General features: G+C 46.0%; 3 protein-coding genes across 3 annotated transcripts in view; 1 reads left to right on the top strand and 2 right to left on the bottom strand.

Annotated features, from left to right (window-relative positions):
- OSBP2 (oxysterol binding protein 2) overlaps window positions 1-7,949 on the bottom strand; it is a 196,836-nt gene extending 188,887 nt beyond the window's left edge. The window contains exons 1-2 of the mRNA XM_058531789.1: window positions 7,888-7,949; window positions 1,237-1,365 (exon numbers count right to left, since the gene is read on the bottom strand). The gene's annotated coding sequence lies outside the window, so the exon portion shown is untranslated. The remainder of the gene's footprint in view (window positions 1-1,236; window positions 1,366-7,887) is intronic.
- Window positions 1,388-8,183, bottom strand: C35H5orf52 (chromosome 35 C5orf52 homolog). The gene is made up of 3 exons (XM_058531790.1): window positions 7,888-8,183; window positions 5,649-5,757; window positions 1,388-2,859 (listed from the first exon to the last, which is right to left on the bottom strand). The coding sequence occupies exons 1-3, from the start codon at window positions 8,154-8,156 to the stop codon at window positions 2,662-2,664; spliced, it is 576 nt and encodes a 191-aa protein (XP_058387773.1). The 5' UTR covers window positions 8,157-8,183; the 3' UTR covers window positions 1,388-2,661.
- A 146-nt stretch (window positions 8,184-8,329) lies between these two features.
- On the top strand, window positions 8,330-16,320 carry DUSP18 (dual specificity phosphatase 18). The gene is made up of 2 exons (XM_058531788.1): window positions 8,330-8,677; window positions 11,550-16,320. Exon 2 carries the CDS (start codon window positions 11,619-11,621, stop codon window positions 12,183-12,185), a length of 567 nt encoding a protein of 188 aa, XP_058387771.1. The 5' UTR covers window positions 8,330-8,677; window positions 11,550-11,618; the 3' UTR covers window positions 12,186-16,320.
- The last annotated feature ends 7,746 nt before the right edge of the window (window positions 16,321-24,066 follow it).

The raw sequence follows: 24,066 nt of genomic DNA, 5'->3' as shown, positions 1-24,066 counted from the left end.
CATCTTTGAAAAGAGCTGAGCCTTGTGCCTGGCACATGAGTGCTCAATAAATGTTAATAGGTCAATAGTTTTGATTACTGGAATAGGCTTCCTGATAAGATTTTATCTGAACTAAGAGTTCCCTGTGTGTGTGTGTGTGTGTGTGTGTGTGTGTGTGTGTGTGTGTATGTGTATGTGTGTGTGCATATGTGTATCCACTGGACTAAAGAATCTCTAAACCCCTCCTTAGCTTCAAGATTCTATTTCTCAAACAATATTGTCCCATCCAACACCCCTCCATTCTCCCCTCTTCCCTCACTGATTTTCCTTCCCTTTAATCTTCCTTTCCACTCCCAACAATTAAGCAGCCTCTCCAGAATTTCATCACTTCTTGTTCTCTACTTAAATGCAACGTCCTCTGGTTTTTAATGCAAAAACGGAAAGACCAAGTCCACACAATCAGAGGTGAGTTAGTGGCTTATAAAGTGACTCGTTAGGCTGACATCCCAACTCCTCACCCACTCCACTCCCAGGGGCTCTCCAGTCCTTTGGGCCACAGAATGAGGATATAAAGACCCTCAGCTAAGGCCAGCCATCCAGGGGAGAAGGGTGCATATGGCTGGAGGCTAGACTGGGGTAAGGTTCAGAGAGGCTGCATTAGGCAACATCTAGGAGATGGAAAGTTCCTGGAGACATTTTGGAGAAAAGAAGGGCTGGGGCTGCTCTGCAGGCCCTCTGAAGACTCAAAGCCTTTCCCCTTTCCACGTACAGTACCAAGGAAAAAAAGAATTACTGAAACAAAACAAATACAGCAACTGTAATAAATATAGCAAAATGCTATCAGTGGTTGATCTAATAGAAGAGTTTTTTTGGGTAAATGTGATCATATTACTTCCATAACAAAACTTAAATCTTTAAAATTAATTATTGTAATCAGTTGCACTTAGCCAAGAAAACAGAAAAGAACCTAGAAAAAGACTGTTTTGTCTCCCACTGAAAAGTAGCATGCTCCAGTTCTCAAAGGTAGACCATAAAGGGGGAAAACAGAAAAACCATAAACATCTGGCTCCCTACCCCTGCCCCAGCCCCTGGTGGGCTGGCGGCTTGATGAGATTCAGCTTAGAGGAAAGCCTGCCAAACAGCACCAGGCAGCAAGGCTGGAGGGGCGGGATGAAGATGAAGATGAAGATGAAGATGAATGAGGAGGACTTTCTGAGGAGGACTTCCGAAAACCACTAAGAGGACTGAGGTCCTTACCCAGCAGCTGTGGTGATGCAGAATGACCACTCCACAGCAGTCAGGAAACCTGCTTCTAGTTCTCTGCCGCTAACTCGCTGAGTGACCTTGGGCAAGTCAGGTCACCTTTCTGGGCCTCAGTTTCCTCATCTGTAAAATGAGGGGACTTGGTTAAGTTAAAAAATATGTACCAGGCCCTTACTCTGTGCACTGTGTTAAAGCTGTAATACAAAAAGGAATAAGATAGTCATTTATTCCAAAAACATTGAGTGAGTACTCCATTTACTAGGCATTGTGGTTAAAAAGATGAATAAGTCAGCGTCCCTGCCATCAAGACATTCACAACCTGGTCAGGGAAAACACCTGAGCAAACAAGAAATGGCAACTCCACCCTGGGTACAGAGGTGTGGGCACAGGAAGGAGTGGCCTTTTCTACGGGGCCCAGGTGGGGGAAGTGTCACAGAAGAGGCCTGACCTGAATCTGGAGGATCCTTGCTCCCTACTCTCAAAGACTGTACAATCTAATCAGGGGTTGGGACAAATACCCAACAGCTACCAAACAAGGCAGAGTGAAGCCACCACAGGTAATCCAAGTTCAGGGGGGAGGGGAAACCCATGTGGCTTAGGCAGGGTGGGGAAAGGGGCTGGCAGGAGGCAGAAGGAGGTCTGAGAAGCTTTGCTGAGTGGGTGAGGGAGAAGTGGCATTGAGATAAGCCTTGAAGGATGAAGAGAGTTTCCTGAGAGCCCTGAGGTGCTGAAGAGGCATTCTAGATGAGGGGCCTGTGCAAGTAAAGGCACAATGTGAAGTCAGGGTTAGTTGGGACAGCAGGCAGGCCAGGGAGTAAGGACTAGCAAGGCTGGAAGCCAACTGGAGCCATCATGATGAGAGCCATTGGAAATGACGGGCCTTGGGCCAAGCAGTCCACATCCTCGTGCCAGTTCTTGGAGGCAGGTTCCCTCACTATTACCCCATTCTTTCAGATAAGAAAACGGGCTCAGAGAGGTTACAAAGTCACAAAGCTGATGGATGGCAGAAATAGCACTTAACCCAGGTCTGTCTGATGCCCCACCTTGATCTCCTTACCCCTGGAATGCCAGGCAGTGGCATTACCGAGCCCTTCTCATCTAAGGTACCAATGTCCCAGTGCACCTGGCCTGGCATTTCACCTCAGACGTGTAGGTACTGAAGGTCGATCTTTGCCTTAACCATGGAAGCCAGCTTGATGTGGCCTCTTCCACTTGGGCAGCTACAGGACTCCTTCACCAGAACAGAGGGGACAGGGCGGGGGCAAGGAATATCAGAATTGCTGAGGGTTTTTGTGCTCCATTGTCCGCTTGCCTGGGTTTATTGTTGTTCTACAACAGTGTAGGCTGGCTGGTTTCCAGCTCTTTTTCTCCCTTCACCCTAGTGTCGTCATAGCTCTGGGGCAGATCACTCTGCCTCGACTAGGGTGGCCGCCTTTTCTTGTTAGGATGGAATTTCAGCTGGAACTCACACCCTCGGATACTATCCAGGTACTGCTGGATGTTCAGGAATTCCCGTCTCCAGCGTCCCAGCTTTCTGAGCTGCTCCATCATGAACTTTTTTTTCAGGTGGTCATACAAGTGGCCCATCTTTTTCTTGGTCTTGTCTGAAGCTCTTATCTTACAAAAAACAGAGGTGCAGTTAAGATAAAGAAGCTACTTCATAGCAAGAGGCATCTGTGCCGCTGATATGGGGATGGAAAATGTGCCAGCTTGATCCAATATTCCATAAATACTTTGACTCACAGGGAGCCTCCATTTTCTTATTTGTAAAATGTGGGCATTGAGCTAGATAGCTCCTGTGGTACCTTCTGACAGGAACCTGATATTGGCCTTAACACCCCTATTTGAAGACTGGTTAGAAAGAGGAGGGGTGGGGGATGGGTGGAGAAAGGGTGCATCTAGCTCCTCTCCACTTCCTTAACTCCTATCACTCTATCTGTATTACCCATTTGGTGCTTCCCACATATTGTTGGTGACATCCCCTACATCACACTGAACTCTACTTATTTCTTCTATTACATCATTTCTGTCCTGTCCCCAACAAGACCATAAGCTCTAGGAAGGCATATCTTTTGTCTTACTCATCCATTTATTTACTCCAATGAGCTAGATGTGAAGAGGATACTAAGAAAAATCAGCCACAGGGCTTCACAGAGACTATACCACAGTGAGGGTGGGGGGACACATGTCCAAATACTTCTAGGGCAGAGAGTGACTTCATTTTCACTATGGACCAGGGTCTCTCAACCTTGGCACTATTGACCTTTGGGGTCAGGTAATTCTTTGTGGTGGGGGGCTGTCCTGTGCATTGTAGGATATTTAGCAGCACCCCTGGTCTCTACCTACTAAATGCCAGTAGCACCACCCCACTGTCATTTGTGCTACCAAAAATGTCTCCAGACATTGCCAACGTCCCCTAAGGGTAAAACCGTCCCCAGTTGAGAACCGCAGCCAGAGATGAAGGAATACCAGTCATCATCCACTGCTCTCAGAGCACTGCTCAGAGGATTCCCAAGACACTAGATCTTGGCTGTCCTCGTTGAGGCCCTGAGAAATGAGCGGCTAACCGAAGCTGCCTCTTGCCCTAATGTAAGCACTTTTTGGGGGAGACAGAAACACTGCCAAGCTGCCACTCAGGCCTCTCAAATCCACTGAGTTCCTACAAGCCAGGTCCTCAGCAAGTCACTGGGTTTACAAACACGAAGACAGCCCCTGTCCTTAAGGGAGAACGTCCTGTACCATGGTCAGTCAGACCTGAGTCTGCAACTCTGCAACATGCAACAATGTACCGTGTGACTTTAGTGAAGTTACTCCATCTCTCTGAGCCTCAGTTTCCAGAATTATTAAATGAGATAATAATACATAATGGACGTTGAGGACCTAAAACACATATGGGCCCAATATAGCTTTAACGGGAGAACTTCTGAATGATTGGAGGATGGCACAGCCCTCTGGTACATATAAAGCCAACTCAAGAGAGTTTCCAGTTACAGGATCTCAGAAATCCTCACCCCACTTGCCAGAGGTACAATCTCTTCCGATCTACTGGTTATAGGGGCTGGCCCCCAACCCATCCCGGGCCAGTCAGGATAGCCTGCACCACTTGGCCACAGTGATTGGGGCGTGGATAGGCCCGTGACCCAAGTGGGGCCAAATGGAGTCCTTCTCCAGGATTTGTCTAACTCAAGCAATAGGGGAAGCACTCCATTTCCTTTCTGGACTATAGGCCAGGGCTTCCTGTGGCCATGCTCCCCAGGGACAGCCAGCCTGACGATGATGCCAACATGCAGAAAGCAGCAGAAAAGGAGATGAAGAGGGAGAGTAGAGGACATATCCAATGGTATTGGAGCCCCCGGCTTCTCTCATCCCCAATATTGGTGACCCTGCCCTGTCCACCCTTGGTTATGTAAACTCCTCATTCGCTATTTTGCTTGAACTAGTTCAAGTTCAATTCGTATCACCTGCAACTGAGAGGATCCTAATGGATCCCATTTTACAAATGAGAAGAGAGTCCTGGAGGAAATGTGATTCCCCAAGGTCACACAAAGCTGGCCTGCTCATCCCCAAGTCCACCCAATTTCCACTACACCATACCATGGGAAGTTTAGCAGAGGGACAAGTACCCAGGCCTCCACTCTCCTTTTGGTCTTTGTGCCCCTTAAGATCTGACGCCATCTCTTAAGCCTCCCTCACTCTTTTTGATGTCATAATTCCATGGGCCCATCCAGACTCGGCCCTGGAACACGAAAGGAAGCTCGAGAGTCAAGGGGGCAGCAGCTTCCTGCTCGGCCTGAAGAAACAAGTGTGTTCTCAGAGTCCATCGTGTTCACTAGTCTCTTCCTGGTGCCCAAAACAGTGCCTGTGCCAAGCAGGCCCTAAACATACACTTAATGAATTAATCAGTCAGAGTCTGTGCGGTGTTGGCACTGTGATTTCCCTCCCCTTCTTCTGAGGGCTTTTGGGTAAGCAGGTCGAACCCTACTTGTCCATAAGCAAAAAGTAGAAGAGACTCAGTTCTCATATGGAAAATGGGGGATAATCCCTGAAGGAAAAAACTAACCAAACTGCATTGGTGCCACTGCAAGCTGTAGGACCTAACACTTCTTTTTATGGGAGATAACAGGAATCCATTCACAGATTCCCTAAATAGAAAGGTAACGTGCTTTGAGAAAAAAAGTGCCACAAGAGCCAAGAGACTCGGCCCAGGAACAGCTGTGACACCTTGAGCAATCAGTAACCCCAAGTCTCAATTGGCTCCTCTGTAAAATGGGGCTTGCATAGAGTACCTTGATGGCTCCCTATCACCTCTAAGATCTGTGATCTACCCCCAAGGTATCAGGGAGAGTGAAATGAACGTGGGTCAAGCCACTAACACCCTCTAATGCAAATGCCGGTGACGAATTTACCTCCATCTCATAGATTCGTTGTGCACAGAGGTTGTCACGAGTAATCACTCGAGATAAGTGGCTCTTGGGTAAAAATTTTTTCACCGCTGCTTCACTGGCATTCATTAAGCTGGAGAGGGAAGGGGAAGGTGGTACAGGTTGAGATGGCTGGGGCCAGGGCTAGGACAAGGCCTGATTTGATGGGGTCCTGGGATAGTAGCTGAGGCTTCCCCAGGTTTCTTGGAAGAGGCACAGCTCTGTCACAATTATCAGATGAGCAAGGGAGTAGGCCTAGGTTTCTTCTTGCGGAAAACATGCACTAAAGGGGTGTCTTTTGGATACTGAGAGGAAAAGCCATCCTGAGAAGGATGTAGACAGGCCCCGAGCAATTCAAAAGAGAAGTGTCAATAGGGACTTAGAACTATCCGCAGGCGCAATCATCTTAAGGAGAAAACGCAGGATGAAACAGGAGGTGGGGGTCTTAGAAGAAAGAAGCAAAAGTTGTAGGGTAGGGTTCAGAGGGATGAATTTGAAGGAGGGTGGGGTGGGAGGCCCTGGCTCCAGACCCTAGGTCTAAGGGAGATCAGGGCCAGGGTGGGGAGGTCAGAGGAAGCAGGGAAAAAAGAATAAAGAGTTTGGACAGAGGTTAGGTTGGTTAACAGGGGAGTTCTAAGGGAAAAGGGTTTGGAAAAAGTCTAGAAAAGTGAGGAAAGTTTGGGATGGATAAAGGTTTGAGGAGACTCTGGAGGGTGAGAGGTAGAAGATGGGGTGGGGTGGAGTGGAGTGCACCCAGGGGCTCCAGGTGAACCCAGAGACAACAATTTGGTCAAAATGAGGAATGGGTCAAAAATGGATAATACAAGGCACTGAGTTTTCACTTTTTGATAATTTGGTTACACCACGAAGTGGTTTTGCAACTATGTACCTTTAAATGTTTTTGCCCACTTAAAAATAATTGCTCACATCTTCTTTCTAAAACTTGGAAACTATATAAATGTATAATAGGGTAGCAACTGAATAAATTGTGGTTAGATCATACAATAAAATACTATGCAGTTATAAATAAAACAGATATCCATAATGTGTTAGGTGGGGGAAAAAAGCAAGTCACAAAATAGTAAACTTTTTTTGTGACATATTCCCCACCCCGCCCCAAAATGTGTAAGCATGTTGTAGTACATATATATGAATGGATATGGAACAATATACAACAAAACATTAACAGTGATTGTCTCTGGCCATTCATTTTGCTTCCCTGTCTTGTCTGATTTTTCCATAATAAGTGTATAGTACTTTGATATGACAAAAAAGACAATTTTTAAAGGATAAAACATTTTGAAGGATTAAAAAAAATTTTTTCTAATTCATTTTCAGCCAATTTGGCACTATAGTTTTATGAATGTTTTTACATTTACAAACTGGTAGAAACAAACGTCCCCAACCTCCCACTTACATTTTTCTAACAGCAAAGGTATGAGGTGATGGAAAAGGCTGGTTTAGAGATGAAGATGCTCACGTACAAGTTCCCCAAATCCTGTTAAAAAAAAAAAGACCTAAAATATTTAAAGACACATAAAACAATCTTCACCCACTCAGTGGTGCACCAAATTTACCAATACTTCCTGGGAAGGAAAAAAAAAAAAAAGGCAGTGACTGGAAATATTCCCTTTCAATTAATAAATAATAATCATTTTGAACCAAATTGCTTTCCAGAGCAAGGCCTCGGTAGGAGCCTGGAGGATGCTGTGACGGTGGTTGTGACACGGAAGGGGGGAGGGGAAACTGGGGTTGGCGGGGACCGGGACCTGGCCTAGGGAACTGGGGGCTTCCCCAGGGCCACTGGGGAACGTAGAGGCCGAGAGAGGAGTCAGGCCTGAGGGGTCCCGGGCCTCGCCTGGCTCTAAGGAAATTCAAGGCTCAGCCCAAAGGGCGCTGGGGACCCTCCGGCTACGCGATGTCAAGCCTGGGAGCCTATAGGGCCGGGCGATTCGGCTATGTGGGTTGGAGGCGGGAATTTCGGCTTCCCCCGGCCTCCTGGGGGTGGGAAGAGCTGGACTGGGAAGGAGCTGGGGGCCCCGTCTGTGAGAATTTCAGACTCTCTTGGGGTCAAAGAAAGGGCCGGGCTCTAAGGAGCACAAGGCTCCGGGAGAACCAGGGCCGGGGTCCCAGGGGCCGGCTGAGGGAGCGGGGGGTCTGAGGGAGTTCGGGCTCCCCCAGGGGCGCCGGGGTCTGACGAACGCTCTGCGCACCCGGGCCGCACCTGAAAAGCACCAGCGGCTTCGCGGTCCGCGGCCGCAGGAAGCAGATCTGAGGCCGGGCCCCTGCGTTGACTTCGGGGCAGCTGCCGAGCTTATTGCGCCGGACGAAGGCCGAGGCCGGGTTGGTACGGGAACTGGTGGTCGCCTGGACGGCGGCCGCAGACGCCGTGGACGAGCCCAGGTTCCATGTGACCGTGGGCCTGGGCTGCTGAGCAGTCGGGTCTTCCACGCTCGAGAACGACTCAGGAAGTGCAGCCAGGTTGGAAGCCATGCCCGGTGGGCGCGAGCAGACGCGGAGTGAGGCCTTGCGCAGACGCGGTGCGCGGAGACTAGCGCGTTGCCGGGGAGACGCGAGACAGCGGCACGACAGGGGGGGCTGTAGCGGAGCGCGAGAAGCTGCGGACGCGGCAGGATTGTCCCTCGGCGGCCGCCGTGTTGCGACACGGCGCGTTGCCGTGGAGACGGGCTGGGCGAGATGGGTTGGCCTGCAGAGCGCTGAGCAGATCCTACTGCTTGTTCACGACTGCTGTGGTTGCCGCGTGATCGCGGGGCAGGTAACCAGGTGAGTCCGGGCAGGGCAGCTCCAAGGAGGGAGACGAAGCCGGGGTTTCTCCGAAGAAGTCGATTCCTCCCCGCGACGAGGGACCATTGCTATGGAAACCAGAGCGCCCGGCCGGCAGGGATTGTGGCTCTCGGGTCGTGACCCGTCTTGTCTCTCCCTGACACCTTCGGCCAAGGCTTCGTGTGCGATTGCTTCGTGAACGAACCTGCCCTCCCGCCCGCAGGAGAGAGGTAAGATAGTCGGAGTCTTGACACTGAGCAGGCGAAGAAGCCTCTTCCAACACCAACTGCCCAGGAAACCTACCTGGCTCACCCCAGCAAGTGGCGCCTCGTTCTGGTCAAATGTGGACTTGGTTCCACTTTTATAACAGTATTAACGAACGCCCAGTGGTGTTTGCCGACTTTTCCCTCATAGAATGAGAACAGAAAGACTGGCTTTCGGACCTTACTTTGTGACCCTAGACAGGTCCTTTTCACCTCTCTGCCTCATTTTCCCCGTGTGTAAAATGGAGATACTGGCTCCAGACACCGGCGTATTATGTTGCTTTGGAGATGGAACCAGATGAGGGAAGCCAAAGGCTTTGTAGGCTATAAAATGGTGAATCTGAACTGCGGAGTCGCTATTTCCCCACCTCTCTCCCCCTCACGCTAAATGTTCTTCAGATCTTTGTGTCATTTCTTCAGGCGATCTTTGCAACTCTCTGGCCCCGAGCCTGAAATAAATCCCCTTACTCTTCACTTCCGTAATGCCCTGTATTTTAACTTTCCTAACAACAGCAAGAATGGTTATCATTTACAGAGGGCTCGCTCTGTTCCAGGCCCTGTGTTAAACATCGCCTGGGTGTTACCTCATTTAATCCTCAGAAGATCCTTATAAGATAGGCACTGTTATCCCTGTCTTCCAACTCTGTTGCACCTGTAATTGCCTATTTAATGCCTGTCTCTCCCACTAGACTTTGAGCTCTGTAAGAGACAGGGCCATGGCTGTCATGTACATTTCAGTATCCTCAGTACCTAATACAGTGCCTGATAAATACTTCTTGACTAACATGAAGATGATTCTCCTCCCATCGCTATCCTCATCTTATAGAGCAGTGTCTCCTCTGCAGACTTTCTGTCGCTGTGATGAACAGCAGTCTCCCCTATTCCTGTTGCCCACTGGACACTAGTTTTGGGGGCCCCCAGTCCACTTCTCTCTGGGTTTTTGGATGATGAGGATCCAGAACATCCCTTAGCATTTAGGCTTCCAACTGGGTTTGGGGAGGGGCTTTTTCCCTGCCCTCACATGACCGTTAGAACAAACCAGCCCCATCTGCCCTTCCTGGGGTCAGCCTGATGCATTTGACCCCGGGGCACTGACAGGTAGGATTTGCCTATGCAGCCTTTGTCCTTCCTCTCCAGCAGCCTAGGAACGACCCTCATGTCCAGCCAGCCCCTCCCCAAAATTCTAGAGAAATGTGGCCAGAGAACTCATCCTTTCCAGAAAACCTCTCAGAAGGCAGAGTCATGGTTGTTGGAGTCATTCCTTCATTCCACAAAAATTTATCAAGCACCTACTTGTGGGGACATGGAGCTTGGCACTGGTGATACAGCAGGAATGAAGATAGACACAGTGATATCCCCATAGAACTCACAGACAGATCAAGGCAAAACCACGTCTTCAGGAAGTGTTAGGAAGGAGAACACATGGGGCCTTCCTGGAGCAGGAACTTGATCAAATGTGGGGAGGGCTATGGTCCCAGGAGGTTTCCCTCAGAAAGTGACCCTTGGCTAAGATCCCAAGGCTCACCAGGGCTGAATGGAACAGATCAGGATCTGACAGGCTTATAAGGAACAGGGGTTCTGGGCTGAGACAGCAGCAAAGGCAAAAGCCCCAGGCCAGAGAGGACCAGAGGTCCATATGGAACTGCAAGTGGCTCAGCCTAGCTGAGGCCCTTCAGGATGTAGGAAAGGCTAATAGGAAGCTGGAGAGTGGGATAGGAGCCAGGCCACAAATGCATTGACAGCCAAGCTAAGAGGCTCCATCTTATTCTGACAGGGGGCAGCCACTTAAATATACTAATCAGGGAAACAGAACTTCTGTTCCTCATTTATCTGTGCTGGGTGAAGACTGCCATTTGGCCTTGAGAGGTTTGCTCTAAATCCGAATGCTCCTGTTGCACTGAAGCACGTGAAGATGTGATATTTTTGCAGCTTTATTCAAGAGAGAGTGAGGGGCCTGGGATTTCTTAGGAGAAGGTGAGGGTCTGCCCCTCCCTGGGGTGCATGCCACACCCCTGCTGCACACAGCGTTGTGCTGGTATGGCTTGTCTACCTGAGGTCCCTCTGTATTTGCCCCTGGGGGCTGCTGCAGTGCCCCTCATGCTGGCCTCCAGGAGGCTTTCAGCCACCCTCTTCCCCAAGCCCTCCTTAGCGGCAAGGTGCAGAGCGTGGTTACTGATGTAGGAGTCTGTAATTTGACATCTGTTTCACATGGGCACATGCTGTCTCTTCAAAAAGATGGTTCTTGGAGCGGGGAAGCTGAGACCTTCCTCTCTCTTATACCACCAGTGACTCCCAGCACAGTGGGCTCTGGGTTCACGTCACTGAACCCAGAATCTCATGATTTGAGCATAAAGTCTGAGGACTGAGGAGGGAGACTATGCATGTGGTTCCCACTTAGAGGGGCTGGAAGGAAGGAGAGGATTTTGAAGAGAAGGGAGAAGAGGGCTTTGTAAGCCTAGAAGGAGAGTCAGACCAGGGCACAGCTGAAGGACACAAGTCAGCCTGCCCAACTAGACATGTGGGGCTGCTCAAGGGAGGGAGTGTCAGGCTCAGGGGCTTGCTCTTTGTCTGGTAGGACAGCGCACATTAGAGCTCTTGAGAAGCATGCTGAAAATGCAGATTCATGCTCCTCACCCTGAGAGCCTACCCAGTGGGTTTGGGGCGGAGCCTGGGTATCTGTATTTTTAATAAGCTCCCTGGGTAATCCTTCTGTGATGGTCAGAGAACCACTTTGGGGAATTCTGCTATAGGCCCATCCCTCCATTTCCCAGAAATCCCCTGAGATTGGCTTGCTGGCCCAGCTGGGCTCCTGCCCTCTAAACATTCTCCCTCCTTGCAGTTTTCCATGACGCAGCCTAGCAGAAAGATGCAGCTTTTATGCCTCACTGGCCACTGACCCACCAGCCTGATGACAGCACTCCCGTGTACCTTCCCGGTTCAGTTCCGGCAGCCCTCGGTCAGCGGCCTCTCACAGATCACTAGCAGCCTGTATATCAGCAATGGAGTGGCCGCCAACAACAAGCTCATGCTCTCCAGCAACCACATCACCACGGTTATCAACGTCTCGGTGGAGGTGATGAACACCTTATACGAAGACATCCAGTACATGCAGGTGCCTGTGGCCGACACGCCTGTCTCACGTCTCTGTGACTTCTTTGACCCCATCGCCGACCACATCCACAGTGTGGAGATGAAACAGGGCCGCACGCTGCTGCACTGTGCCGCCGGCGTGAGCCGCTCAGCTGCCCTGTGCCTCGCCTACCTCATGAAGTACCACGCCATGTCCCTGCTGGATGCCCACACGTGGACCAAGTCCTGCCGGCCCATTATCCGGCCCAACAACGGCTTTTGGGAGCAGCTCATCCACTATGAGTTACAGCTGTTTGGCAAGAACACTGTGCACATGGTCAGCTCCCCTATGGGGGTGATCCCTGACATCTACGAGAAGGAGGTCCGTTTGATGATTCCACTGTGAGCCATCCCACCAGCACCTGCACTGGGGCCAGAGGTGCCGATCTGCCATTGATCCAACACCAAGATCTGAACTTGAACGTTCTACTTTTGTTGATGCAGAAAAATCCAGATGATGCCTTTTATAAGGGCAAGAAAAAAGGAAGAGTACTGCAGCTGTAACCTTGTAATCCATATCTTTAAAGATTAAACTTACTAAATGTAAGATGGTGAAGATAAGTTTCCTACCCTATGATTGACAGGTCCTGGCTGCTGGCAAGAGGGGAGGGTGAGGCAGGTGGTGCCCAAGTCAAATAGACCAATGCCCAATGTGTTATGGCAAGCCTGGAATCCTGCAGCTCTCCCCAGCCCGACTAACCCAGGAATGAGTCTGCCACAGTCCCACCTCATTCTTTTCTAACCCAAAACTAGAACCTTAAGCATCATGACACCTCCTGTTCTTCTCACAGTAAATGCCAACCTACTGGGTAAGTGGCCTTCAACTGGTACTCCAGGAGCCCTGGGGGCCCCAGGACAACCCTGCTTCCACCTCCAGCCACAGGGACCCAACCCTGGTTTTCTAGATTGGATTTACTTATAAGATAGTTTTCAAAGAAAGCATTCCACTATATAAAATTTTTTAAAAATATTTTTTTGAGTGCCGTTGTACTTGGCCTCAAAGTGCCCTTGGTGATGGCCTACCAGCTTTTGATGAAATGTGGCATTAGTCTCCTTCTCTGGGGCACGTGTGGAGAGCTGGCCTGACATTAGGCCCCCCTCTCACAGGCCTTCGCTCGGAAGGCTGGAGCTGCAGACCATAACCTAACCTTGTCACTTCTTCCCCATGTGATCTGAGGCCTCTTGGAGGCACGGTTTCCTCATCTGTCCAAGCAATGACAGCTCTTTTCTCACAGGATTGTCGAGAAGAGTCACTGATTCCTTAGTACAGTGCTTGGCACGTGGTAGGTGCTTAGTGTAACCAGCAGCTCGCGTCATAAATGGTGCTCTGGCCCTGCTGCTCTGGGTCAGCACAGTCAGTCTTATAACGGCAGTTCCCCCATCTGTGCACAGCCCTTTATTGTTTACAAAGTGCTCTTCCTAAAAGTCATCCTGTGTGAAAAAAAAAATGGTTTAAGTCCTTTCAGACCCTACCTTAGAGGAGGCCTAGACTTTGAAGCCTTTTCAGAGTTCCCCTTTTGTTTAATCAGTGTGCAACCTGGGGGTCCTAAAGCAAGGAGCACACTTCCAACTTCCCCCAAAAGGCCTTGTTTAGATCGCTGACCGTTAGAGCCAGTGCCCTGGTCTGGCTAACCCACGAGTCCACGGGGGCACGTGCCAAAGGGGCAAATGAGTGGCCCCCACCAGTAGGCCCCCAAATCCAGTATTGTTCAAAGGCCCCAAGGGCCTGAGGATCTAGCTCAAGTCCAGCTATTCTAATCCAGAGGTTTTCAGACAAACAATATATGAGACAAAAGCACAACTACTCAGGTCCAGAGTGGAGTGGAGATGGAGGTCCACTGTCCTTTCTCTCCAAACCTACCCCACCCCCACTTCCACAAAGGGCATGCCCAGGGGTGCAATTTTAGGGTTGGAGGGAGAAGGAAAATCAGTGTTCTAGACTGATCTTCTCATGTTACAGATGAATAAACAGACCCACAAACACCAGGGCTGGTGTAGCAGAGCCCTCACAAAGCAGCCTTTATGGAAGAAAACTGGATGAAAAATTTCTTTTACAGCATTTTACAGATAAATTTATTTGGATACATTTTGTTTCCATTTTTAAAAATTTTAAATTATCATACCATAAAATCAACTTTTTCATATGTGCAGTTCTATGTGTTTTAACACATTTTGTAACTACCTCCACAGTCAGGATACAGAGTAGTTCCATCACCCAAAAAATTCCCTTATGCTGCCCCTTTGTAGTCAAGCCTTTGCCCCACCCCAGCATCTGGCAAACACTGATCTATTCTCCATCCCTATATATTTGCCTTTTCCAGAATGTCACATACATAGAATCATAGAGGATGTAATCTTCGGACACTGGCTTCTTTCGGTGTAATATCTTTGAGATTCATACATGTCACTTTTTACAGCTAAGTAGTATTCTATTGTATGGATGTACCACAGTTTGTTTTACATTCACCCATTGAAGGGTATTTGGGTCGTTTCTAGTTTTGGGCAATTTTGAATAAAAATTTGTATATAGGTTTTTATGTGAACATAAGTTTTCATTTATCTAGTGTGTATATCTTGGAGTGGGATTGCCAGGTCATATGGTAAAGGTTATATTTAACTTTACAAAAAACTACCAGACTTCCAGAGTGGCTATACCATTTTGTATTCCACTGTGAGATCCAGTTTCTCGCCAGTATTTGGTATTGCCAAAATTTTTTATTGTAGCCATTCTGATAGGTGTGTGGTGTTAGCTCATTGTGGTTTTAATTTGCATTTCCCTAATGGTTAGTGATGTTGAGCATCTTTTTGTGTGCTTAATTGCCTCCCACATACCATCTTTGGTGAAGTATCTATTCAACTCTTTTGCCCATTTCTAAATTGGGTTAGTTTTTCACTGTTGAATGTCGAGAATTCTTTATAAATTCTGGATACAAGTCGTTTGTCAGATATGGATTTGTAAATATTTTTTCCCAGTCTAGCTTGTCTTTTCATTCTCTTAAAAGTATCTTTTGCAGAGCAAAAGTTTTTAATTTTGATGAAGTGCCACTTACCAATTTTTCCTTTTCTGGATTTGGTATCATGTCTAACAACTCTTTGCCTAACCCCAGATCACAAAGATTTTCTCTAATATTTTAAAGTTTGAGAGTTTAAATTTTTCACTTATTTCTATGATCCTTTTTTAAAAGGTGTGAGGTTTAGTTTGAGGTTCATATTTTTTCATATGGATGTCTAATGGTTTCGACTCCATTTGTTGAAGACTGTTCTTTCTCCATTGAGCTGCCTTTCCCCGTAGGTCTATTTTTGGACTCTTTATGTTCTATTTAATATATGTGTCTTTCTCTTCACTAATACCACACTATCTTGATTACTGTAGCTTTACAGTAAGTCTTAAAATTGGATAATGTGTCTTCCAATTTTCTTCTTTGTCAAAAAATTGTTTTGGTTATTCTAGTTTCTTTGCCTTTCCATATAAATTTTAGAATAAACTTGTCTATATCAACAACAACAATAAAAAACCTGCTGGCATTTCGATTGAAGTTATGTTAAATCTATTGACCAATTTGAGGAAGATTCCATTGAATCTTCTGATCCATGAACACGGTATGTCTCCCTACTGATTTAGGTGCTTGATGTCATTCATTAGTGCTTGGTAGTTTTCAGCATACAGATCTTATATATTTCATTATATTTATACTTAAATATTTCATTTGAGGAAGGGCATTGTAAAAAATTTTTTTTTAATTTTGGTTTCCAATTGTTCATTGTTAGTATATAGAAGTACAATTAATTTTGTGTTGCCCTTATATCCTGTGACCTTGCTAAATTCACTTATTCTAAGAGCATTTTTGTAGATTCCTTGGCAATCTACATGTAGACAGTCATGTCATCTGCAAATAGAAGTAGTTTATGTCTTTCTTTCCAATCTGAATGCCTTTGATTTCTTTTTTTTATTACACTGGCTAGAACTTCCAGGATGATGATGAATATGAGTGGTGAGAATAGACATTCTTGCCTCGTTCCTGATTTTAGAAAGTGTTCAGTCTTTTACCATTAACTATGATGTTAGCTACAGGGTTTTTGTAGTTGCCCTTTATTAGGTTAAGGAAGGGTTGGAAAGTATTTTCTCCTCTTCTATTTTCTGGAAGAGAGGTGTGAATTGGTGTTATTTTTTCTTTAAATGTTTGGTAGAATTCACCAGTGAAACCATCTGGACCTGGAGATTTCTGTTTCAGAAGGATTTAACAATGAATTCATTTCCTTTTATAGTTAAAGACTATTCAAGGGGCTGGCCGGGTGGCGTAGTGGTTAGGTTCACGCACTCCACTTCGGCGGCCTGGGGTTCGCCAGTTCGGATCCTGGGTGCAGACCTACGCACCACCCATCAAGCCATGCTGAGGTGGCGTCCCACATAGAGCAACTAGAAGGATGTACAACTATGACACACAACTATCTACTGGGGCTTTGGGGAGAAAAAAAAAGGAAAAAAGGAGAAAGATTGGCAACAGATGTTCGCTCAGGGCCATTCTTCCTAAAATAAATAAATTAAATAAATAAATAAATACAAATAAAGACTATTGAAGTTATCTGTTTCATCTTGAGTGAGTTTTGGTAGCTTGTGATTTTTGAGAAATAGATCCATTTCATCTAAATTGTCAAATTTATGCATGTAGATTTGTTTGTAGTATTCCTTTATTATCTGCAGGGTCTGTAGTAATATCACCTCTTCATTCTTCATACTGATAATTTGTCTTCTTTCTTTATTTCTTTGTTAGTCTGGCTAGAGATTTATCCATTTTTAAAATCATCTTGAAGAACTACCCACGTTGTGTTTTTTTCTCTATTGTCCTCTATTTCATTGATTTTTGCTCTTTATTACTTCCATAGTTCTGCTTGCTTTGAGTTAATTTTGTTCTTTTTTCTAATTTCATAAATTGGAAACTTAGATTATTGATTTGAGACTTGCATCCCGCAAATTTTTTTTTTTTTTGTGAGGAAGATCGGCCCTGAGCTAACATCTGCCAATCCTCCTCTTTTTGCTGAGGAAGACTGGCCCTGGGCTAACATCCATGCCCCTCTTCCTCCGCTTTATATGGGACGCCACCACAGCATGGCTTGACAAGCAGTGCATCGGTGCGCACCTGGGATTCGAACCGGCGAACCCCAGGCTGCCGCAGCGGAGCGCGCGCACTTAACCGCTTGCGCCCCCCGCAAAGTTTGATATACTTCATTTTCATTTTTGTTTATTTCAAAATATTTTCTAATTTCCCTTGAAATGTCCTCCTTCACTCATGTGTTATTTAAAAGTGTGTAGTTTGATTTCTAAGTATTTGGAAATTTTGCAACTGTCTTCCTGTTTTTCGTTTCTAGTTTAATTCCATCATGGTCAGAGAACATATAATATATGATTTCATTTATTTTGAATTTGTTAATGTTTACTTTATGATGTAGGATATGGTCAACCTTGGTGAATCCTTCCTGTGCACTTGGGAAAAAAAGGTTATTTTGAATGTCGTGTTCAATAAATGTCAATTAGGACCAGTTGATTGGTGGTGGTTTCATTTCTTTTACACGCTTTCCTGATTTCCTATTTACTTGTTCTGTTGATTATTGAGAGAGGAGTGTTGAAGTATTCAACTAAAATTGTGGATTTGTGTACATCTCCTTTCAATTCTATTAATTTTCGTTTCATATATTTTGAAGCTTTGTTGTTAGGTGCATACATATTTAGGATTCATATGTCTTCATGGTGAATTGACCATTTTAACAGTATGCAGTGTCTCTTTATCTGTCTTGATCTTTTTGAAGTTTACTTTATCTGATATTAACATAGCCACTTCAGTTTTGTTTTAAGTAGTATTTGCATGATATATCTTTTTACATCTTTTTACTTTTAACCTATCTATATTGTTATGTTGCAACTGGATTTCTTGTAGACAGCATATAGTTGGGTCTTTTTTTATATATCCAATCTATCTTTTAATTGGTATGTTTAGACCAAAATTATTGATATTTGGATTTAGGTCTACCATTTTATTGTTTTCTGTTTGTCCTTTCTGTTTTTCATTCCTCTTTCCCTATTCCTGCCTCCTTTTGGATTATTGAATATTTTTTAAGTATTCCATTTTAATTTTGTATAGTTTTTTTAGAGGTTGCCTTAGAGATTATAATATACATACTTATCTTTTTGTAATCTACTTAGAATTAATATCTTATCACTTCTCTCTGCTGTTCATATTGGATAATGTATTAGTTTTATCTTGCTGCCATAACAAATTACCAGAAACTTAATGGCTTAAAACAACACATATTTATTATTTCACAATTTCTATAGGTCAGAAGTCTGGTTGGGCTTGACTAAGTCCTCTGCTTAGGGTCTCACAAGGCCAAAATCAAGGTGTTTCATAAAGCTGAAATCAAGTGCATTTTTTACTAGAGGCTCTGAGAAAGATTCTGCTTCCAAGCTTATTGAGGTTGTTGACGGAATACAGTTCCTTCTGTTGTAGGACAGAGGACCCCATTTCCTTACCAACTATCAGCCGGAGGCTGGTCTTTTCTCCTAGAAGCTGCCAACACTCCTTCTAATGCTTTTCATGTGGCACCCTCCCGCAACGGCGGGTTGAGTCCCTCTTATGCTTTGAATACCTCTGACTTTTCCTTCTGCTGCATCTTTCTGAATCCAGCCAGAGAAAATTCTCTGCTTTTAAGGAATCGTGTGATTAGATTAGGCCCACCCAATAATCCAGATAATCCCAATTTTCAAGTCCATAACCATAAAAGTCCCTTTTGTCATGTAAAGTAACATTCACATTTCCCAGGAAACAGAGCATGAACATCTTGGGCATGATGAGCATTCTGCCTATCACAGATCATTTCTACTGATCTATCTTCAAGTTCACAGACTCTTTCCTGTGTCATCTCCATTCTACTACTAAGACTACCTAGTATGTTTTTAAATTTTGATTAATATATTTTCTTAGTTTTAAAATTTCTATTTGGTTATTTTCTGTATCTTCTATTTCTCTGCTGAGACTTTCTATCTTTTCTGGAGTCTTCTGATAATTTCAACATCTGGGTCACCTCAGTGTTCACAGTTTCTTGGTTCTTGGTATGTAGTGTAATTTTGGATTGTATCTTGGACATTTTGAATATTATGTTATGAGATTTTAGGTCTTGGTTAAATCCTACAGAAAATGTTAAGTTTTGTTTTAGGAAGCAGTTTGACCCATTTAGGTTCAGTTCGTGTCTGCCTCCTGTGGGCTGTTAAAAACAAGACAACAGGCCCAAAATAGAGTCACTTATGCCAAGCCCCACATCACCAAACCAAGACTTAACTTAATTACAGTTTTGGCTCTCCCAGAAATGGAATCGTAAACCCGTCAATCAGGAACCACCTGATCAACGCTAGTTAGGTAATCTGCCTGATAGACCCCTGCCATACCCTAAAGGGCAATAACCAACCCACTGTTTTGCCTGGGATAACTTCCTTGTTCATGCTCCTTTCTGCCTATAAGTCTTTCAATTTGTACAGGTCCTCAGAGCTCCTTTCCGTCAGCCAGATTGGATGCTGCCCAATTCATGAATCATCAAATAAAGCCAACAGGATCTTTAAAATGTATTCAGTTGAATTTTTTTTGTTGTTAGCTGAGCTAACATCTGTGCCCATCTTCCTCTGTTGTATGTGGGAGGCCTCCACAGCGTGGCTTGATGAGCAGCGCATCGGTCTGCACCCAGGATTCGAACACGGGAACACCGGGCCACTGAAGCAGAATGTGCGAACCCACTCACTATGCCACAGGGCTGGCCCCTGAATTTTGTTTTTTTATCAGGGCCATAGTTCCAATATCAGTTCAGTTCTCAAAACTTTTGCGGGGCCAGCCCTGCGGTGCAGCGGTTAAGTGCGTGTGCTCCACTGCTGGCGGCCCGGGTTTGGATCCTGGGCACGCACCGAGACACTGCTTGTCAGGCCATGCTGTGGCAACATAAAGTGGAGGAAGATAGACACAGATGTTAGCCCAGGACCAGTCTTTCTCAGCAAAAAAAGAGGAGGATTGGCATGGATGTTAGCTCAGGGCTGATCTTCCTCACGAAAAAAAATCACCTTTTGCAACATAAGTCAGATCTGTCCTAAGCTTGTGCCACCCAGGGGCCAGTCTGAAATCTGGGTGGTCTACCTAGTAGTTTAGTTCTCAAAGTCATTGGAATACTGTTTAGGGTCAGATCCATGCATGTGAGCCTAGCAGTTCATATGCAAATTTATGAGATCTATTTCTTAAGCTCCCTCCTCTCCATGATCTCTCCCATACTCTCCAGTTTTCAAAACTACTCATTTCTTGATCCTCCAGCTAGAAATCAAGGCCTTTAATCTCCCTGCTCTGCAGTATACATTCTGTGACTGGGTCTGCTCTGCCAAGTGACAGGACGAAGAGAGAAAAAAGGCAATGGGGATTCCTTCCCCCCTCCCCACATACTCTTCAGGCTACAGTTCTTTTGGTCAGAGAGAAGGATTCTCCTCAGAGTTTAGTTTCTTTCCCAGCTGCCACTGCCACTGCTGCTGCCAAGTTTCAACTGTTGAGGCTTGCCTAGGGCAGGGTGGGATGGGAAAAGAAACAAAAAGAGATTTCCCCTTACCCTGTCTGTCCTGTAGGGGGCCTCCTTCCTACTCCTGGGACCAGAAAGACAGGGCTTCTCTTGGAGTTCTTTCTCTCCGTGTCCACTGCACAGTTCCAGGATTCACACTGCCTTTGAGACCAGGCCAGGAGATACAGGAACAAAAAACAAAACAGGAAACTCATTGCCAGATTGTTTATACTTCAAGTTCTGATTTCTTTTTCAATCCACCTGCTACCATTTCTTCTTCAGACTCCTCAGATAACTGCTGCATTCATTCTAGTTAGATGCATTCAGAGGGAAGGACAACTATGCTTACTCTGTCTTACTCAGAACCCTAAAATTTATTTTTTAAAAATATGTGCTCATTTGTGGAAGAAGGAAAACAAATATGGTCCATCTACAATACTATCTTCAAGCAGTAACCAAGTCAACATTTTGCTATTGTGGTATATTTCCTTCCTTCTATGCACTTTTTTCTTGTAGTTGAGAAATATAATTTTGGATCCTCCTTTTTAAATTATTTTTTTAATATTCAGAATTGGATGTGGTGCAACCAAGATTTCACATCCTAGGTGGGAGAGGTTGAGGTTGAGGGCTCTGGAGAGGGTCCAAGTCCTTTTCCCACACAGTTTACTCTGTTCTTTCAGACTCAGGGTAGAGTGGCCCTTTACTCAGATGACCCAGGAAAAGAAGGCCTTCTTGGAGTTTTAATGCAATCCTGTTATAGGGGAGAGTGAAATGGTGCTCACAGCCCAACCAGCTGGGTCTGGAGCAGGGATTCCAGGCTCTGTTTGATTTCACGAACATTTAACTTTCCCATTCCAAAAGTGCAGAACTTTCTTTCTTTATGATGAATTAAAGTCAATTAAATTTGGTTTGAGAAATTTCTGTGAAGTTCATAATACCTTGAAAGATAAATAGGGACCTGCTGGTGGCCCTCGGGATTTCCCTGGATGACCTCTTTTGAGATGGTGATCTCATTATGAACCCCAGGGACAGGTAGCTCTTGACCCTGAAGCACACAGCCCTGCTTACCTATCCTGGGATGTTAAGTCCAAATGCCCTAAGAATCCATCAACCTCCACCTCTGGACTGAGGACCTCTGTCACCTAGGAAGGAGCTTGGGATGAGAGTCAAGAGGTACAGATTCTCATCCTGCTTTGTGACTTCAGGCAGACCCTGGAATTTTTCTGGGTTTCCACCTACTTTGTAAGATGGGAATCACTGTGCCATCTATGGTGGCCATAAGAATGTGGCTGTAAAGCAAAGAATGCTTTACAGAAAGCAAAACCCACCAAGGGCCCTAACTGTGGCACTCTGAAATTCATCACCATGTTTATGCTAAACTGAACTTTCCTCAGGTTCCTTCCAGCCAGTTCCCGAGAATAGCAGGGATACTAATGTAGGCCCATTCCTGGGAGACATGGGGACTCTTCTGATTGACCTCTTTGACTCAAGAACTCTGATGGCCTTGCCGAACCGTCTACAGACTGCAGCCTGGTCAAGAACGCTTCCACCCAACATTTTCTCTCTCCTCCACTCGGAGTCAGACTTGCATCACAGTCTGAAAGCTCTCCCAGCCTTCCCAGCTCCCTTCCCATTTTCTCTCACAAATATTTGCCCTCATAAAATCTTTGCACTTTTAATCCCATCTTGGGGTTTGCTTATCAGAGGACCTGGACTAGCACACCATCCTACCCACCCCTCAGAGGTGCCAAGAGACACTCAAAAGCACAAAGCTTTAAACGCACATAAAGGCCTTTTAACACAAATCTTTCCAGACTTCCCCTTTACAAAATATTTGTAATGCTTTTTCCCTGAAAAAAAACATTTTTTGCCGACTGAGCTGGAGGATACCGGCTGGTGCCGTCTTTTGGCAGCCACTTCCTGTGAACCTGGGCTGGACTCTGCACATCCCATAACTTCACACCCTGGCTCTGTTCTCTATTGCAGAGTGGGGAGCAGGAAATGGCAGAATCCCAAGAATTAGGAAATGAAGTCCTAGCCCTGCTGCTCCCTCTGTGCACAAGATCTTTGCTATGGTCTGAATGTTTGTCTCCCCAAAATCATATGTTGAAAACCTAATGCCCAAGGTGATGGTATTAGGAGGTGGGGCCTTTGAGAGGTAATTAGGTGATGAGGTCATGAGAGTGGAGCCCTCATGAATGGGATTAGTGCCCTTATAAATGAGGCCCCAGAGATCTAGCTTGCCCCTTCTGCCATATAAGGTTACAATGAAGTCTGTGACCCAGAAGAGGGCTCTCACCCAAGCCCATGCTGATACCCTTCCAGCCTCCAGAAGTGAGAAATAAACTTCTGTTGTTTGTAAGCTACCCCAGTCTGTGGAATTTTGTTGTAGCAGCCCAAACAGACTAAGATGGTCATCTTGGTTCTTCCTCCTCTTTGTTTTTTTTTTTGTGAGGAAGATTAGCCCAGAGCTAACATCCATGCCAATCCTCCTCTTTTTGCTGAGGAAGACTGCCCCTGGGCTAACATCTGTGCCTATCTTCCTCCACTTTATATGGGACGCTACCACAGCATGGCCTGACAAGTGGTGCATCGGTGCACGCCCAGGATCCCAACCCGGGCCTCCAGCAGCGGAGCGTGCGCACTTAACCACTGCACCACGGGGCCAGCCCCCATCTTCCTCCTCTTTGGACTTTAGTTTCCTTATGTGTATGAGAAGGATTGAACTAGATCTGTGGTTTTCAAACAAGGTTCCTGGGAAATTTGGCGGAGGTGCCTCAGGAGTGAGGGGATTCTGGGTCATCTAGGGCAACTCTGCTTTGGCTTGTTTCGTATTTGGGCTGTGGCATAAGATGCATGCACAAGGGTTCCTCCACCAAAGAAAGTTTAAACATACAAAGAGAAATGCCCAGCCCAGGCAGCAGGTACTGCTGGGCTAGAATCTACACAGCTGGGACGCTGGCAGTGCTTAGAGAAGGAAAGAGGGGACACGCGACAGTTGTGGCAATCAGGAGGGAGCAGAAGGAGACCTGGATACTGGAAGGCTCCATCAGGCACAGGGAGCAGGGGTGGCCTCATATAGCTGGAGTGGTAATGAGGAGTGGGCTTGGAGACATCAGAGCATCCAAGACTTCAAATACCAGACCAAGGAGTCCAGGCCTTCTCCTGTCTGCACTGGGGAGAAGAAACAGCCCCCAGCCCTCACTGAGCGAGGATTTGCCAAGTGCCTGCTGTGGGCCAGGACTGTATAGTACTGTGCCAAGGAGGATGCAGAAGTGTGGCTGACAAGATCCCACCTGGAGCAGGAAGCTCCCAGACTAGTTCCCCATGGCCCCAGGCTGTGTCCTCCTCAGTCACTCACTCAACAAACATTCACTGATATGGTAACCAGCCTCAGAGATGACTTCAATGATCCCCTCCTCCTGGTATTCATGCCCTTGTATAGTCAAGGTTGGAAGGCCCATACTGAATAGGGTTGACCTGTGTAACCAGTAAGATTTTAGAGAAATGATGATATTAGAATTAATAATACATGAAGATATTGGAGAAATTAGTGTGACTTTTAAAATTGGGTCAAAAAGACATTGTGGCTTCTTTACTCTCTCAAATCCCTCACTCATAGAAGCCAACTACCATGTTATGAGGACATT

This window comes from Diceros bicornis, chromosome 35, assembly GCF_020826845.1.
Source record: "Diceros bicornis minor isolate mBicDic1 chromosome 35, mDicBic1.mat.cur, whole genome shotgun sequence".
NCBI classification, from domain to species: domain Eukaryota; kingdom Metazoa; phylum Chordata; class Mammalia; order Perissodactyla; family Rhinocerotidae; genus Diceros; species Diceros bicornis.
This window is presented reverse-complemented; position numbering and strand designations above follow the sequence as displayed.

Coding starts and splice junctions, on each gene's coding strand:
- DUSP18 (XM_058531788.1), top strand. CDS start 11,619: ATGACAGCACTCCCGTGTACCTTCCCGGTTCAGTTCCGGCAGCCCTCG.
- C35H5orf52 (XM_058531790.1), bottom strand. CDS start 8,156: ATGGCTTCCAACCTGGCTGCACTTCCTGAGTCGTTCTCGAGCGTGGAA. Junction 5,758..7,887: donor AAGCCGCTGGTGCTTTTCAG/GTGCGGCCCGGG, acceptor TTCCCTCTCCAG/CTTAATGAATGCCAGTGAAG. Junction 2,860..5,648: donor AACGAATCTATGAGATGGAG/GTAAATTCGTCA, acceptor GTTTTTTGTAAG/ATAAGAGCTTCAGACAAGAC.